This window comes from Chelonia mydas, chromosome 6, assembly GCF_015237465.2.
Source record: "Chelonia mydas isolate rCheMyd1 chromosome 6, rCheMyd1.pri.v2, whole genome shotgun sequence".
Classification (NCBI taxonomy): Eukaryota; Metazoa; Chordata; order Testudines; family Cheloniidae; genus Chelonia; species Chelonia mydas.
This window is the reverse complement of record NC_051246.2, coordinates 74779184-74797212: the sequence shown is the minus strand read 5'-3', so window position 1 is coordinate 74797212 and position 18029 is coordinate 74779184. Positions and strand designations below refer to the sequence as shown.

Genomic DNA, 18029 nt, shown 5'->3' with positions numbered 1-18029 from the left:
CTTTTCTTTTTACCATGGGGTCGGCATCCTCCACCACTTCCTCCGCCTGGATCCCCAGGTTCTGGGCCACACGCCACAGTAACTGCTGCAGGACCCTGCTATCCTCCAGGGCTGGGGCCGTTGATGTGCCCGCCACAGAGTCGGCCAGGGAGGACGAAGAGGAGAACCCTGGGAGACAGGCCTACTCCCTCCCCTCGGCGCCGAGGGGGTCACGCAGTGTCCAGTGCTCCGAAGCCGCTGTTCCCACTGTCGGTGGTGCTGGAACCGCCAGTGCTGAGGTTGCCGGGCCCACTATTGACAATGCCGCTGACAGCAGTACCGAAGTTGGCGGTGTAGGTGTTGACATTGATGGAGCCAGGGCGACAGAAGCAGGTGTCACTATCGCCCATGCCCTCAGTGCCAATGGTGCCGGTGGCCCGAAGGACACCAACACCACTGACACTGATTTGGACCACAATCCATAGCTCTGACCCTGGCTCTGATCATAAGCCCTGGGTGTCCAGAAGGGCCACTGCGTTGAGGGTTGCTACTTGCCCGGCCACGGTGCCGGACAGGGCTGCCAGTTGCGCTGGGACCTGGACCTTCTGCTTCTGGTCGTATCGGAGCAGTAGGATTCTGCCTCCAAGGTCTCAGAGTACAAAGACCATGGAGGAGTGGTGCTGGCGAGTGATGCTCGGGACTGGGGGACCAGTGTGGCTCCCCCACGTGGGCGGCCCATGCCACGGAGTGGTGTGCAGGGGATGGAGAGCGGCATGTCATCATCACCAGCTTGCCCCTTCATGGTATCAGGGGTCGGGCAGTCACCAGCGACGTATCTCTCCTCGGAAGCAAGGACAGTGCCGTCAGCCTCATGAGGTCCTGTGCCGCCTCGAACGCCTCCGGCATGGAGGGGAGTTCAAGCTCTCAGCCGTGCCAGTCTGGAGAGTGGTGAGGGCTCGGATTCAACTGAACCCCCACAGGGGCAAGAGTCAACATGACCCTTGGAGGCGGTGGGGCCAAGGTGACGTGGCCCAACTCAGGTCTCCCTGCAGCAGGCTCCTTCGGCTAGGTTGGAGAAAATCAATCCCTCTCAGGCCTCCTTTTCTTTTGTGGCACCAGGAATTGGGACCAGTGCCTCCCAGTAGTCTGTGGGAGGAGTTGTGGCGGTGCCGAGCGTCTCTTGAGGAGTCCTTCCTCAGCCCCTGCTCGTGCGTCGACAATGTCGGCGCACTCCTCACTAAGTAGGAGGTGCTCGTGGTGGGATCTGCTGACCCGGGGTCGGATTGCAGGCGGAGCACAGCCTCCATGAGGAGGATCTTAAGCCGCTTCTCCCTGTCCTTAAGGGTTCTGGGACAAAACCCCCAGCAGATTTTGCAGCAGTGCTTCTGATGATTCTCCAACAAACACTCCAGACAAGAAGTGTGCGGGTCACTCCTGGGCATAGACTTGCCACAGTCCTCGCAGGATTTAAACCACAGAACTGAGGGGGTAGCAGGTCGGCTGAATTTTCTGGGGGGGGGAGGCGGGAGGGGAGTTTCTTCCAAAAGGGTTCAGCCATCTCAGAGAATGAGGTTATGAGAAAATATGTTGTTTTCAACATTAAAAGAAATCCTGATGATCTTTCCTTTCAGAAGCTCTAGCGCCCTCATACTTTGGAGCAGGACATGAAATTTGGCAAGTGGGAGGGGTGGCGGTCTTTGTGTCCGAAGATGTGCCTACTGCAGCTCCAGTGAAAATCTGCCAAATGTGGTCATACTGTAAGCCACTGAAAAATCTCAGTTGGCAGTCAGTAGAGACTTTAAAAAGTTTTAACAGCTGAAACCTCCAAAGATTCTATCCAACTGCTCACAGCTCCTACTGTTAACCAGACAGTGCATGCACCATTCCCACAGAGCAACTGACCATGCTCCAAATTCTCAGAGCTCCTACGTATGACAGGACTACACATATGCCATCCCCACAGAGCAACGGAGCAGGGCTGCACGGACAAAGCGAGACTTTCCCTGTAATTGCTGCTGGTCTCGTTGGACTAGACACCAGAACTGAGAGCAGAGAACCTCTCTCTTCTCTGCTCTCAAATGATCCCTCTCCTCGTACCCAGCAACGTAGAGGAGGCCACCTGACTTAAATGCAACAGGGAAGGGAGGGAGTAGATAAGAATAAGGAGCCCACTGAGACTGGAATTGGGGGACAGGGAGAGAAGGAGACTGGGACTGGTTGGGTACAAATACTGGGAGCCAAAGGGGGTGGAACTGGAGTGGAGGAGGAGCGGAGACAGATCTGTTTATGTGAGGTGGGGGGATTGGGACTAGTTAGGCAAAACCACTGGGACAAGAAGCCAGAGAGGGAGTGTGGAGGGGAGACTGAAATTGGATAAGAAGCCAGTGAAGGGAGGCTGCAAGCCAACTGAGAGGGAACAAACAGGAGTGGGACATATCAAAGAGCTTGGAAGTGGAAAGACTGGCTGGGCAAGAAGACTAGGGAGAAGGAGGCAGGGCAGGAAAGGAACTGGGACTGGCTGGGCAGGGAACTGGGATGAGAAGCTGGAGGAGTGGATAGGCAGAGACAGAGTAGGCAGAGACAGAGTAGGCAGAGACATGACTGAGCCAGGGACGGGTTGGAGGGGACGGGGTGGAAGGGGAACGGGCAGAAGGGTCTGTGACCATTATAGAACACTCCCCTACAGAGCCTGTAATGGAACCCAGGTTTCTTGAGTCTTACTATCCCTCTGCTGTCTGTAAGTATCTGTGAAATCCACTCACAAAGTACATCTCATCCCCTTCTAGTAGTTGTCTGCTTAAAGAATGACAATCTACTACTACTAGTACTACTACTACCACCACCACCAGTTACTCCCTAAGTTCAAGTGGTAGATGTCTGTGCAGTGGATCTAAATGTTCTAACTCTGATGATTAACTGTGTGGGTGTCAATATGTGACATAGCCAAAGCTAGTTTTTTTGAGTTTGTTTTTAATAAACCAAGGAAGTTACACACACGAAAACTACAGTTAAAGGTTGCCTGTGCAACCTTCATTCTGCTCCCTTGTGCATATTCATTATCATACAGCTATTAATTACATGATCACATACTATTTTTTCCACAGGACCCCGGCTTCATTCAGTGCACAGGATGGAAGGTGCTCACTTAATAAGCAGCTATTCAGTATTTCGCTTCAATCTCATTTTTTCAAATGTGTGGTGCAATGTCTTATTTACTGCACACTATTCAAATCCTGTAACATAGAATTATTAATTTTCTCCTGGGTTTTCTATCGTGCTCATACCTATAGTATCAGAGTGCTTTACAAACATTAATTCTCAAAGCATCCTTGCAAGGCAAGGGGCGGGGGGTATTATTCCCATTTTATGAATGAGGCACAGAGAGATTAAGGTCACTAGTTCCCACTAATTTTAGGTGCCCAATTTGAGATACTTAGGTCCTGATTTTTCAGAACACTTAGCATTATACATCACTTTATACATTCAAAGCACAGTTCCCACTGATTTCAGCTGCCATGGTGAGTGCTCGGCATTTTTGTAAGTCCAATCCCAGGGTCTCACTTTGGGCATCCAGAAGATGAGGAACACACAATTAGTGACCACCTGTGAAAAAAGTTTGGTTTACATGACTTGCCTACCATCACATAAGAACTCTGAGACAAAGGTAGGGATAAAATCTAAATCTCCAGGGCAGCATTCAACTGCTTTAATCATGAAACTACGCATTCTCTTCCCACAATCCCATGCCTCCTTCATGAATCACTTAACTGCTGCAACAAATGAGGCAGAGGTTCTACAAACAATCAGACACCTTCAACCCTGAGTCATCCACAAAGCAGGTCCATTCCGTGCAGTGATGGAGGCAGGAATTTTGTGGAAAACATAGCATGCAATCATGTAATTAAAGACATAATGCAGAAATGCCAAAGGAAGCTAAATTAAGGTTACACGGGCAACTTCAATTCTAGCATTTCCTAACTTTTGAATGCTTGACTTTAGAACCTTAATGTTATTTTACCATAGTTTTTGTGTTTCTAATATTAATATAAATTGAAAGCTTACTTTGAGTGATTACTACTAACTGTAGCTCATCTACCAAATGATGGTTTGTGGAAGGCAAGTGCTAAAAGAAGGTGTGTTTTTTTCCTGGTTTATTCCTTATTTTCCCTTTTTTGGTAACTTTTTTTTTTTAGGCACTTTATATTTGCTTAGCCTTTGGATGAATGATGAAGCATGCAGAACACCATAGCTCCATGCCCTTGCATGTATTATTGGTTACCTAACCTCATATCATATACGCTTATACTCCTATAAATCTTCGGCAGTACAATCGGTGAAAGAGATGCTCTTATAATGGGACACATTATATCTGGTGTGGAGCAGATCTGTCACAATTAAAATTTATAAATCAAGTTATTCCTTCTAAAAGTTCAACACAGTGATTACAGGAAAGGGAAAATCCCCAGAGCATTCAACAGGAAACACTTGGGTGCCTTACAAAGCAACTAAAAGACAGTGTCCCTAGAGTGTACAACCTAAATACAATATGACAAACATAAGGGTTACACAGAAAATAGGAAGAAGGGAAAGGAGAAGCAAGGATGGACATGGGTGACAAGTTCTGTTTCCTTTATTGTTTAGTTACTTTCTTCTGCCTCACTTCTGTAGGAAACATGGCAAAAATGAGTTTTTAACGAGAGATTTCAATGACTTCAGGGATGTTGGTTGATGAACTGGGGAAAGCATTCCAAAAATAAGGGACAAGAGGGAGGCTCTGTCACAGAACTAAATAAAGGAGGTATCAAGGCTGAAATCACTGATGGAGCAGAGGAAAAGCAAAAGGAGACCAACTCAGTGATGTAAAAAAGGGTTATCTGATAAGGCCTTGAAGGCAAGTATGAGAAGTTTGAATTACAGTGGAGTGGCTCAGAGGAGACATCATCTTGAAGCAACAGACAAGAAAGGCTTTTGGCAGCAGCAATTTGAATGAAGAAGAGGAGCAGAGGTTAGTACTGAAACATCCAAGATGAAGAGATTGCAGTAGTTGAGGCAGGAGATGATGAGGCCTTGGACAAATCAAAAAGGATGGATTTTAGAACCGTTGTGGAAGAAAAAGTTACAGGACCTTGCCCTTGTTACAGGACTTTTGGGAGAGGAGAGGAAGGACAAAAGCTTTCTCTCAGTCTTTTGCTCTTCATAGAATACTCCTGCAGTTTTCCAAGGTCAGCTTTATTCTGAAGTCCACACAAAAAATAGAACTCTCTCTGAAGTTGGCTTTTCTAACTCTCTTCTGTAGATGTGAAAAGATTCCCTAGTGTTCAGAGGTAATAAGGATTACTTGTTGCCCTTATCTATTTTATAAAAAGTAACTATCAAAAAGACATTTGAAAAGGATTCTGCTGGTGTTAGGCTGCAAAAGGTCAAGGCTTCATTCAGGAGTGAGACAGTGAGAGTATATTCAGGATTACATACATATAGGAATTACAGTTTCAGAACAGGTTTCAGAGTAGCAGCCGTGTTAGTCTGTATCCGCAAAAAGAAAAGGAGTACTTGTGGCACCTTAGAGACTAACCAATTTATTTGAGCGTAAGCTTTCGAGAGCTACAGCTCACTTCATCAGATGCATCGATGAAGTGAGATGTAGCTCACGAAAGCTTATGCTCAAATAAATTTGTTAGTCTCAAAAGTGCAACAAGTATTCCTTTTCTTTTTGCAGTTTGAGAACAATTACCTGGGTACCAATTGGTTAACACAAAGTTTAGACAAAACTCACAACACTTAAATAGAGAATATAAAAGGATGCTGGACTGAATTAATAAAGAAGTCCTTTTAAAGAGTTCAATTGTTAGGTACATTTCATCCAAATGGCTTTCTCATTAGAAAGAATATTTGCGTAAAAACAAAGATACCATATAAAACCTTGCAAATAATTTCCTAAATAGAATGTCAAAAAAACCAACCCACCTTTATGTACTTCAAAATTGCCAGTTTATGATCAATTTGTAATCAGTGGTATAGAATATTTATTTATGGAATTATTATACTTTACAGTTCTTTAGTTTTCATAACATACCTAAAAGGTAATAAAATGTTTTTAAACTTTCTAAAAACCATATACACACAGTATTTCAGATGTTGTGTTTTGGTTTGTTTTTATGGTCAAGTCAACTCAAAAACTTCAGAGCATTTTTCTGCAAAAGCAATTACAGGTCCAATGTGGCCAAACATAGTGCTTCTTATCATGAATAGTCCAATTGACTTCAGCTGGACAGCTCATGGTTGTGAGTGTTATACTGGACAGTGTTTGCAGGATTGGACCCATAAGCCTAAAAACAATGTAAATTAACCATATTTATGAATGTGATTGAATTAATGACCAGTGGGGGTTGCTGCTTCACACTAAAGCATCTGTTGCTAGTAGGGCATTAACATTAGTATCAGGAAGAGCTTCCTCCTGCACTCGCACAGCTGGAGGAACAATTCTATTATTCTGACAAAATGTCAGAAACAGGATGCCAAAAAGGAGATAATCCAGAGATAATTTAAAAATAAAACTAATGATACAATTTAAAAAAAACTCTAAACCTCAAGGGAGAAGACAAATTCACTCCTCTTTAGCTCAAAGAGATTTTTGTTTCTTTGATAAATAGGTGACTCAGGACATATGGCTTTGGAAATGTATGGCTCTGTAGAAACATCTGTTCCAACAGCACAGTAGATATAGTACAAGAGAACAAATTTGTGTAAAGAGATGCAAAAATTGGGATATGTCACTGCATTACTTTTGTTTATAAGCATGAACGCTGTATTATACATTTTTAATCAGCATTTTCAAAAACACACACCAGTATTTTGCTTTACTCAAAGCAAACTTTCTGCTCATTAGTTCATAGTACACTACATTACTGAAAGACATGAATGAGAATTTAGACTCCTCAAGGCACAAAATCTGAACAATGCTTTTTTCCAAGTAAAAGAACTTTAACACCTTTTACTACTAACATCCAAAGGGGGATTATTTTCACTATATTTGTTACTGTTTGTCACTGCACATACTTCAGCAATGGATCATGGAAAGCCATCTGAATCTTCAAAAACAAAGAGGAAACTCAATTTTAGCCCCCAAAAGACAGAACTGTCAGCAACTATGGTAACACCACATTATAAAAGAGCAACTGAAGTCCATTGTGTGTTTAATAAAATTCAAGTTACAGTACTCAGACTTTGCATCTGAAACTTCCTGATATATTTAAGCGTATTTTGCACTTCTCTACATGTTTATTTTCATTAAACCTCAACATATATTCCAAAAAATAAATATATAATTCATAGGCATTGTGCATTACTATACCTGATAAATTTGGCTTGGGACTTTTGAGCAGGAGCTGTGACTTGCACAGAAATCACCATTAGAGAGTACTACTTGGAGTTTAGCATCTATTTCATTTAGGTGATGATATTCCATTGGTTCGGGTGTGTACCCTTCTCCTGGTATTAGCCAACCAGTTACATCTTCCTATAAAAAGTTAAGGGAAATGGTTATTTCATCTGACCAAAGAAAATGGCTGTTTAAGGCAGTCAAACATTAATATATATTACTTCTCAAAGAAATGTTATTTTGAAGAACTAAAATACAGTGAGCTCTCACCCACATCAGTGTAAATCTGAGTTCCCCTGAAATTAATGATGTTCCTCTAGTGTACCTGAGAACAAAATCTCATCCAATAATTGCAGGCATACTTTTTAAATTTTTCTTAAATATAACTAATCAGCAATTTTTAAAAAGTGTATGCAAACCTCCTACATTAAAAAAATCTATTCTAAAAAACATACATTTATACCGTCATATTTCCATGACTCATTAAAATTTAACAGAAAAAAAACATACTGCATACGTACAATACAGTTTTGCAATGTTTATAGCATCTTCTTTCTAAACAAAGTGTTTTTAAAGAAGGCAAACATGTCCTCATTAAGTTAGAAATCTTGAAATCAAGTCAGTTACCAGAAAGCAAATCAAAAACTAAAGCTCAGACTTCTTGACATGTAAAAAAAGTTTTTATTTAAATCTCAAAAATTTCAGAGACAGTAATCAAATGCAACTCTATCAACAAATATGTCACTGCATAATAAACAAGAGAAATTTTAAGTTAAAAGGTAGTTTTAAAAAGTTTCAAATGCTTGAAAATATAGGCTCTGAATAAAGGCTCTCCTTCAGACATAAATACAGGTACAACCTCATTAATGTAATGTCTATTCAAAGGTTCAAGGGTGTGCATAAGCTTCACATTATAACTTCTCCCCAAGAATTCAGATGCCGCAGCTAGCACACCAGTGCTATCTGGTAAGCAGAGTGGGAACACAACAGAAATAAGCAGAATCAAGACAAAAGACTAGCTGAAGGGGAGAAGAATCATGAGGGCCTGCTTTTGTGAATATCAGGTATACAACTGTATGAAAAAACATGTAGTTTGTTTAAGTTAGTATCTGAATCCTTCCTGCACCATAAAACATCATTTAGGGCATGAACAAGACTCCACCATCTCTATCATGCCTTTTGCTCAAATAGCTATCCTTGCTGTGTTTCCTGTACAGTAATTTTTTTACAAGGATAGGTCCTTGGCCTATCACTCAACCCGTTTTCATCTGGTCCCTATGCTTTGCGCTTGGGTGGCTCTACCAGGGGTTAGAACTCCAGCTGGCACAGTTCTCCAGTCACTGGAACACACAAGCTTTCCCATTGTGTCAAGATGCAGGTCCCAGAGAAGGACACGTGTCTAGTGACACTTTAAACAGGCCATTTAGTCACTCAGTTGGGTACCTACGGCAAAATTAAACTCTAACATTGGTGTAAATTGACTCAGTGATTTACTCTGGATTTACAGCAGTGTACTTTACAGTAGTATTTAAATCCCAGTTTTGTGGGGGAGATGGGAGGAGAAATCAGACCTTGAGTGCCTAAGAATGAAGAAATCATCAGTTAATGAATGAATTCTTTCAATAAAAGGCCTAATCCTGCAAGCTTTCTGCATATGGAACTCTCATCTATTTCAGCAGGAGTTCAGCACTTGGGGATTTCACAGGACCGGAACCTTAATCTTTTGTAGACAAATGGAGCTGCACAGAAAAAATTGGTCCATGAAATGACACTGGTAAAGGAGAAAATAACTAAATGTAGCATTCATTTATTACTCTAAATAATAAACTGGCATCACTTTAAAATGACATCTTACAGTAGTTCCGAGGCATTGTATTTTTTTTAAATTAAACTTAAAATGTTTTAAATTTAAGTATTTGAACGGATTGGTGAAGATTCTTTAAAACCAATCTCTTGTGTAAATCAATTCACTAGAAAGTCATTAACATGCGGTCTGAGAAAAACATACACAACAGTCCTAACTCAGTGCAATTCATGCCAGAAATAATACCTTTGAAACTCTCACTATTGTCTTTCCCTGACAATATCTCTCTATGCAAAAACAGGTTATATACCACAGGCTAAAATATGGATTATGTAAGAGAATACACATGGAATTAATAGCAACCAAAGAGCTGCCAGAAGTCAGAGGAGTCTGCATACTTTTATGATAAAAACCTGAAATAAACCTGAAAAAAATTAGAAGAGCATGTCAAACTAAATTCAACAGACAACCACAAATTAGTAGCAACATTTACTGTTCTTTTACAGCAATACATCATGTCCACATAAAAAACAAGAGCCACCTCAACAAGTCAAAAATTGGTTCTTTAATGGCTTCTCATACAAGGACGCATTCCAAAACTAACTGGAGGTGAAGGAAGTCATAAAATCACTTTCTGAAGCCAATTAATGAAAATATCACAACAGGCTGTAGCTTGCTGAGCAACTGAAGAATTGCACAGAAATAAGTACACAACGTAACTAGTTCCAGTTTAAAATAGCATGTTATGATGTCAAGATAACATCTAGAAGCAAGTTCAATACATACATAATCTCTCTTGTACTCTCAAAACAGCCTTAGCGATTTTAAGTTTTTCATAAAAAGAAAACTTCTCTCTCAGACTCCTACTCCCAGTTTCCAGTTCATTAAATCAGAACATGCTTTTCCAACAATATAGTAAAGTCTTATTATTATTATTCTCCTGGAATATTTGAGACAGATTACACGCTTGCAAATTTGATGGTCAAACTACCCTGACAAAGAGCTTTTGAAATGTTTTAAATGATAAGAAATCTCTTTTACAAAGGTTGTAGATCTAAAGGAAAAATCCTATTTGCATTATTTGACAGTTATCTAGCAGAACTGACTGAATGCACAGTTGCTTAATGCAGAATACAGTTTACAGACCATTTATGTAACATAGGACTTCTGATTTTCGGTTTTAACCAATAAACCCAGACAATACCTCCCTGAGGTTAAAAAATGAAATCTGTGTTTATTGGATAAACATTGGAAAAAACACTGGTAATGGTTACTTGTGTCTAATGTCTTGCTTACATGGAACAGTAATGAGGACTATAGGGGTGTGATTTCTTAAGCATGCTAATGCGTTGCACATTACTTGGTCCGCATAGGCCCTGCTGGTGCACACTAAAGGTTCCCTAGTGCGCTTTAACATAGTGCTGTATAAAACAGCACTATGTTAAAATGCACTAGGGAACATTACTAAGAGAGTCTCATTAATATTATATAAATTACTCATTACAGTATATACCAGGGGTAGGCAACCTATGGCATGCGTGCCAAAGGCAGCACGCGAGCTGATTTTCAGTGGCACTCACACTGCCCGGGTTCTGGCCACCGATCCAGGGAGCTCTATATTTTAATTTAATTTTAAATGAAGCTTAACATTTTAAAAACCTTATTTACTTTACATACAACAATAGTTTAGTTATACATTATAGACTTATAGAAAGAGACCTAAAAACGTAAAAATGTATTACTGGCACGCAAAACCTTAAATTAGAGTGAATAAATGAAGACTCGGCACACCACTTCTGAAAGGTTGCCAATCCCTGGTATATACAATGGAAATGCCCAGAAGCCCCTTGATTTTAAACATCTACAATAAAACTCAAAAACTGCTAAAAAATAAACACTGGGGAAAAAAATAAGCTTTAAATATAGTGTGCCAAATTTGTCCTGACTTACATCCCACATAACATCAGTGAAGCCAATAAGATTGGATGGACTGTAAGTCAGGGCAGCATATGCCTGGCAAAGAGCTGGTCTCCCAGGGCACACCCTAGGTGATGGATGAGCTTTAAACTCCCACAGCCTTTAATCTTCCATCTCTGGCACAGGTCTGGCTGTAGGAGAGACAACCCTACCACTGAGTCCGTGGAAGTCCACCCCTTTCAGGGCTATCAAAGATCAAAAAGAAAACCACGTACACGAACATATACAAGATTACAGCAAGACTCTCTGAAGGAAGCTAGTAAGCAATAGACTGGTTCAGCACCCACAAGTAAGTCTCTACTAATAGTTCCAAAGTAATGGTTCAGCATCAGGCCCTCGATTCTCTTGAAGGGGGCCTCAACAGGCAATGGCTCCCTGAGCGTCTCCTGCCTTCTGCTCAACCCTCTCCAAGAATTGAAGAAAAGAGTACGCATCCGATGAAGTGAACTGTAGCTCACGAAAGCTTATGCTCAAATAAATTTGTTAGTCTCTAAGGTGCCACAAGTACTCCTTTTCTTTTTGTGGATACAGACTAACACAGCTGCTACTCTGAAACCAAGAATTGAAGGTTTGCCCTGAGCAGTTCATTAACCCTCACCAGCCAGTGTCAGGTTTATACACCCCGTCACAGTGCCCAAAAGTGTTAATCAGTTCTTGAAACAACAAGTATCGGAGCCAATTCAAAACAATCAAGATTAGTCGTTAGTTTCTTGATAATTTCCTCAAAATCTTCCCTACCAAAGGACTCAGGAAATGCATAGGTCAGATTATAACTCAAATGTGGGGGGAAAGAATCCATCTCTAGACTGGTCAGGTCTCAAGTGACTAAGGAAAGCATTTTCCTTTCTATTTCCCCATTTTGTCCATAATATTCACATTTGTTTTCTAACAATCATTTAATAGAATAATCCTAAAACTGTCACTCCTATTTTCTGGTGTTCACTGTGTATTAAGTCTGCAGTAATACACAAGCATCTCCTAATGTGAGCTGCTGAAAGTCTGTCACAAACAACAGAAAGTCTCTGATAGGTATCCAAATAACATGGTGACTGGTCCCAATATGAGAACCTAGGTAGACTCTTGCATTTCTATGGCCATGCTGCCATCAGAGTTGGTATAAGAAACAGCTAAAGCATTGTTAAGCTGAATCTTCATTAGTCATCCTAAACAGGGGACTCCTGATACACAGAAAACCTTTATTAACTATTTTTGAAGTTGTTTCCTGTTTTAAAAATCTGAGGGACTACACATCTGGAGAGAAGACATAAATCTGCATGTAGTAGAGAATGCCATTCTTCATGTTTGGAAAATGTATTACTATCTTTGATGTTGCCCACCAAAAAAACTGTTTAAAAGACTTTCAAGTGAAGGCATTTCTGAATGAGTCTCTGTCAGGTTTTTCTTTTGTTAATATGAAAAGCATGTGCTGGAATGTGGAGCGTATTTAAAAAAAGAGGGCAGAAGAGGTTTGGGGTTTTTTCTTTCTGTTTCTATTAGAATCTTAAAATATTTAGGTATCCTATTGACTAAAATGTCATTTTCATGCTGCCAAATCTGTTTCAAGCAGATTTGGCAACATGATCTGGTAGTATGCTCTGAACCATTTTCTGCCGGAATAGTTAATACACTGAGGGAAGGGCAGATTGACTCATAATCTGGTGAGCTATACTTTCAAATTTTGTTCTTCTAAAACTCACCAAATTAAGGATAGAGCAAAAGCATCTTTAGCTACCTCAGTTCCTCTGAACCACAGTAGCAGGCAGACCTCGAAACTTGCGCCTGGGTTTTCATTAGGCCTCTCCTATTGTTTGTACTTTTAGTATTAATCGTTTTACACAGTTGATTAATTACAATAATCAGCACAGCTGTTGGTGTTTACAAGATTTTTAAGCATTTTTGGAAGTTTTTGGCTCCTCAGCCCTATTGTGCAGCTCCCAGTCAGGCGTGACATAGCTTCCTCTCCAGAGATTTTACTTGCTTCCAATATGCACACCATCTGCCGAGTCTGCTTCAGAGTTCAGAGAGAGATTACCCATGTAAATGCTGTGTGATGCAAGTTCCTTTCCCAAGGGCCAGAAAAGAAACTGAGAGGCCAGGCCTTGTCTTCTCATTCCTTGCAGGGCAAAGCTCTGAGCCCTTCTTCAGGGATTAAGAAAAAGTGGATACTCTGATGGGCATTGGTTTCAAAAGGTTCTGACGCTCTGCAGCAACCTGGCACACTTACAAATAACGGGAATGTGCAGAGGCTACCCAAAGAACCTACGTTAACTTCCAATCCCAATCTCCACCTGAGCACAAAGTGAGTGAGTGAGTTTTGTTCGTCTTTTTTGCCCTACCAAACTAGCCCTGTCTGTTTCCTAAAATCAGCAAGCCTGGTAAGCAACCAACTTACAAAGTTTTCTGGAAACACACTTCCAAGAAGACTTTGTTGATTGCCTGCAATATAAGGTCTTTAATCACAAAGAATGCTTTGTTTGAAAGGTAAATTTCCCTTCTAAAATAATTTTCAACTGACGGAATACACCTCTGTGTTCACACCGTACATATTATTGTAATAATCTTTGTACACAGTATGCCTAATAGGGTACCATTTGAAAACTCATCATTTGCTGGTCAGTACTATCCTGATAAAATGTGTGTGCAATATTGTATGTGAAGTTATAAGCTTCCCCTGTATGATGTTATTAACACACATTCCAAACCCCACAGCCCTGCCCAGGCAGAAGTCAGGTCTGTCACAGACAAAGGAAGGAATGTGTGCTTGCCTTAATTTGCATTTAAGCAGTAAACAGAGTCATCAAGCAGGAAGGAAAAACAAAGGAAATTCAAATAGATGAGAAAACCAGTGGGGAATATCCTTTCAGATAAACTCTTTATCTCCTGGTTCTCAGCCGGAAATGTTTTTCAAGAGGGGGAAAAACTATAAAAAGGAGGGACAAACAGCCCAAGGCACCACTCTCTCTCTATCTCCCCCTGCCCATTTCATTCTCTACACCTGAGAAAACAAAAGGAAACAGCTGTTGGACTTTGGGGGTGGGGTCCTGACCTGAGAGTTGGTCAGTAATCTGCTGGAGCATGTGGTGAGAAAGTCTGCTTTGCAACTAAGATAGTCTGTTAAGTAGATATTATTAAGTGTTTTATCTTTATTTTTCTTGTTACCATTTCTGGCTTTTATTCCTCATTACTCACAATCACTTAAAATATTTTACGATTTTATCTAACCAAGTGTGTTTAAATTGGAGTGTCTGGGTAGTCTATTCAAAACAATAAGCTGGCTTATTATTCTCTTAAAAGAATAATGGACTTCATATGTTTGTACTGTCCAGGAGATGGCTGACCAGTACACGACATATATTTCTGGGAGAAGATCCCAGACTGGGGGTGGGTTGAAGTCACCATGCAGTATAACCAAGGCTGGTGAGAGCCAGGGTGTAGATGGCCAGCTGCATTTACACATAGACACTCAGGCCGTGACTTGCATGCCAGAAGGTTGTTTGTGAGCGGCCCAGATAGAAGCTACTACAGTAAGGCATTGTAGGGCACACAAAGTTGCAGGACAGGCGTGACAAATCCCCCCCACTAGTCTGGATTATGGCCTGGTATGTCACAACAACATTACACTCTCTATTAGAAATATATGGCATTATAATGTTTCGATGGTACAGTAAAATACTGTTACAAAGTTCCTGGCTTATAAACTTCAATACAGTTATACCACTGGATATTGCTTAATCTCAACCTCACTCCCATTCAATTGATGGTGTTAGAACAGTATATGCTTATAACTTCTATGGTGATCCCATCACAAATGGATATAACATTGTCGTCTTCCTTACCCATAACGCTTGTTGAGCAATGAACATAACATGATATGCATCTAATGTCATACTGAATGAATAAGTCATATTCAACTTTAGGGAAATTGATGGTAACGTGTTACCAGAAAAAAAGATGGCACAATAATTTACAGTACTCAGCTAAATTTTTTTAAAATACTAGAATCTGATACTATTAAGAGATGAAAAACACTGTTCACTTATTTCCCAATCATATGTCAACTTTGAAATTTTACATTTCAAAAAATTACAGAAGTTCAACAAAGAGTAAATAGTGTAAATCACACTTTTTCCCTTAAACCCACTACCTTAAATCTGCAGTAAAACCTGAAAAGAAAGACAAAGCTAGAGATTTATAGTTTGATAATTGGGTCAGACCAGTGGGCTATTTAGCCCAATGTCCCATCTTCCAACACTGGCCAGTGCCGGATGCTTCAGAAAGAACGAACAGAACAAGGCACTTTATTGAGTGATCCAGTCTCAGCTTCTGGCAATCAGAGGTTTAGGGACACCCAGAGCATGGGGTTGCATCCATGGCTATCTTGGCTAAATAGCCATTGATGGACCTAGCCTCTGTGAACTTACCTAATTCTTTTTTGAGCTCAGTTATACTTTTGGCCTTCACACCATCCCCTGTCAACAATTTCCACAGGGTGATTGTGTTGTGTAAAGAAGTACTTACCTGATGCTTTTTAATTTCATTGGGTGACCCCTGGTTTTTGTGAAGAGGTAAATAACACATCCCTATTCACTTTCTCCACATCATTCATGATTTTATAGAGCTCTATCCTATCCCCCATTAGTTGTCTCTTTTCTAAGCTGAACAGCCCCAGTCTTTTTAACCTCTTCTTGCATGAAAGCCGTTCCGTACCCATAATTTTTGTCACCCTTCTCTGTACTTTTTCCAATTCTAATACATCTTTTTTTGAGATTAGGCAACCAAAACTAGATGCAGTATTTAAGGGGTAAGCATACCACAGATTTATATAGTGGCATTATGATATTTTCTGTCTTCTTATCTATCTCAATCCTAATGGTTCCTAACATGGTTAGGTTTTTTGACTGCACTGCACATTATTGAGCAGATGTTGTCAGAGAACTATCCACAATGACCCCAAGATCTCCTTCTTGAGTTGTAACTTCTAATACAGACCCCATCACTTTGTATGTATAGGTTGAATTCTGTATTCCAATGTGCGTTACACTTATCAACACTGAATTTCATCTGCCATTTGTTGCCCTGTCACCCAGTTTTGTGAAATCCTTTCATAACTCTTCGCAGTCTGCTTTGGACTTAACTAACTTGAGTAATTTTGTATCATCTGCAAACTTTGAGGTAAACTCACTGTTTCCCTTCTTTGCAATATCATAAACATCCATGAAAGTCCAGTCATGAGTCAGTGCAAATTAAAATCATCATACCTCAATGCCTTGAAGTTCACTGCCATTGTCTTCTATATCTTTCAACAGTTCAACCAATCTTTTCTTCTCTTCCGTTAGCATAACCAGTTGGCTCCCTGAATCCTTTGCCAGCTGAAGTATTTATGGATAGAAAGCACTAAAAATAAAACTATAAAACTGGGTTGCTCACAATACTGACAATAGAAAACAGGTTTTCATTTCTGTGCTACTAGTTAAAACCAAAACCAAGCTGATCGAAACCACTCACAAATCTGGTGGCCTGTAGGAAGTAAATTAGTATTCTTATTCCTGTTCATGGCACAGAAGTGTGCACATGTCCAAAAACCTCTACCACACCTGGCAACCTTGTTGCAGAGAATGTTAGCAGATGGGTCAAGAACTAAATAATGCATGGAAAGTAAACTGCCCTCTGATAGCAGTAAGTTGCTTCTCTCCATCAGGGTTGAGAATACTCGCTGAATGGTATAGGACATGTTGCTGTGCCCTGGCCTTTGCTATCACTGTTCTGTAGATAGAGAATTTCAAATCATTCAGTGTCCACCCATTATCTTAAGAACACCAAACATCGTTTTTTCTTTTTTTAGAAAAAGGTTATAAAGAAGTACTTGTCTACAAAATGTATAGGCTGTGGCCAGGCACAGATTGGAAAATATAAAGTTTCTCATTCTTATATGACCATCTAAAAGCAAATGGGGACCTAATTTGCAAATTTGGGCAACCAGTGAAGGATGAATACTCAGCCGCACTTTGCAGTGAACAACAAATTTTTGTAGTATAATGTTGTTCATTTAATCCTGATTAACTTTTACAGAGTTAATAATGGGATGTGTCTTGATCAAGAAACCAACGTATTTTTTTTGGCAATGCATTTAGTATACATCAGTAACTCCCTAAACTTTTAGTGATTTTAGGCCCTAACACATACCTCAATGTTCTTTTTAATAAAATCTTGAGTATTTTTACTTCTGGTGTCACTTTTTTGGTCTGTTTTTCCTGTTATTTTCAGCGAGCCGCTTGTTTTGATTTCATTTAGATGGTCTGTAGTTAAGAAAAAACAGTTGCAAAAATGTGATTGTTGCCTCTCCAATAGACGAAATCAATAACTACTATTTTCACTATTATTTATTATATTTATAGTATTGGAAGTATTACCTAGATTTACCATTAGAAACTATTATCATAACCATTTCAACAGCTAAATGTGGTAAATCGAAGTTTTTCAGGGTGCCCATTTAGCAAAGTTATTTCTTATATAAGATTATAGTTTTGTGAAGGCCAAAATATTTTTTTATGGAGATCTGACCTCAAAAATGTTAGACACATTGCCATGATTTTAAACCCATTCTTTTTAAACCTCTTATTGTTTGAACTATATCACCAGTACTAGATACATTAAGTGGTGATTTTTTGGGAAAGCATGCAACTGTTTGGGGATATTTCAAGCAGATTTCTTAAATGAAACAGCTGAAAAACAGATGAGGTATTTGATGTTCTACAGTCCCTTGTTGTAACAATTTTTGTTTTAAAACTCACCTTAAATCTGTGCAAGTTATGAAACAAACATGGTTTCTTAGTAACAGCCTTAAATATATTATGTGTGATCATTACATTTAAAGATATGTTCTAATAAGCA

The 18029-nt window shown here is 40.0% G+C and overlaps 1 protein-coding gene across 4 annotated transcripts in view; it reads right to left on the bottom strand.

Moving 5' to 3' along the window:
* The window catches only part of FSIP1 (fibrous sheath interacting protein 1), a 185998-nt gene that overhangs the window by 139067 nt on the left and 28902 nt on the right, over positions 1-18029 (bottom strand). For all 4 annotated transcript variants that reach the window (XM_043550037.1, XM_043550036.1, XM_027831481.3 and 1 more), the window contains 3 exons: positions 17322-17434; positions 16397-16507; positions 7331-7495 (listed from right to left, as the gene is read on the bottom strand). In XM_043550037.1, the coding sequence (XP_043405972.1) occupies positions 7331-7495; positions 16397-16507; positions 17322-17434 (389 nt within the window). The remainder of the gene's footprint in view (positions 1-7330; positions 7496-16396; positions 16508-17321; positions 17435-18029) is intronic.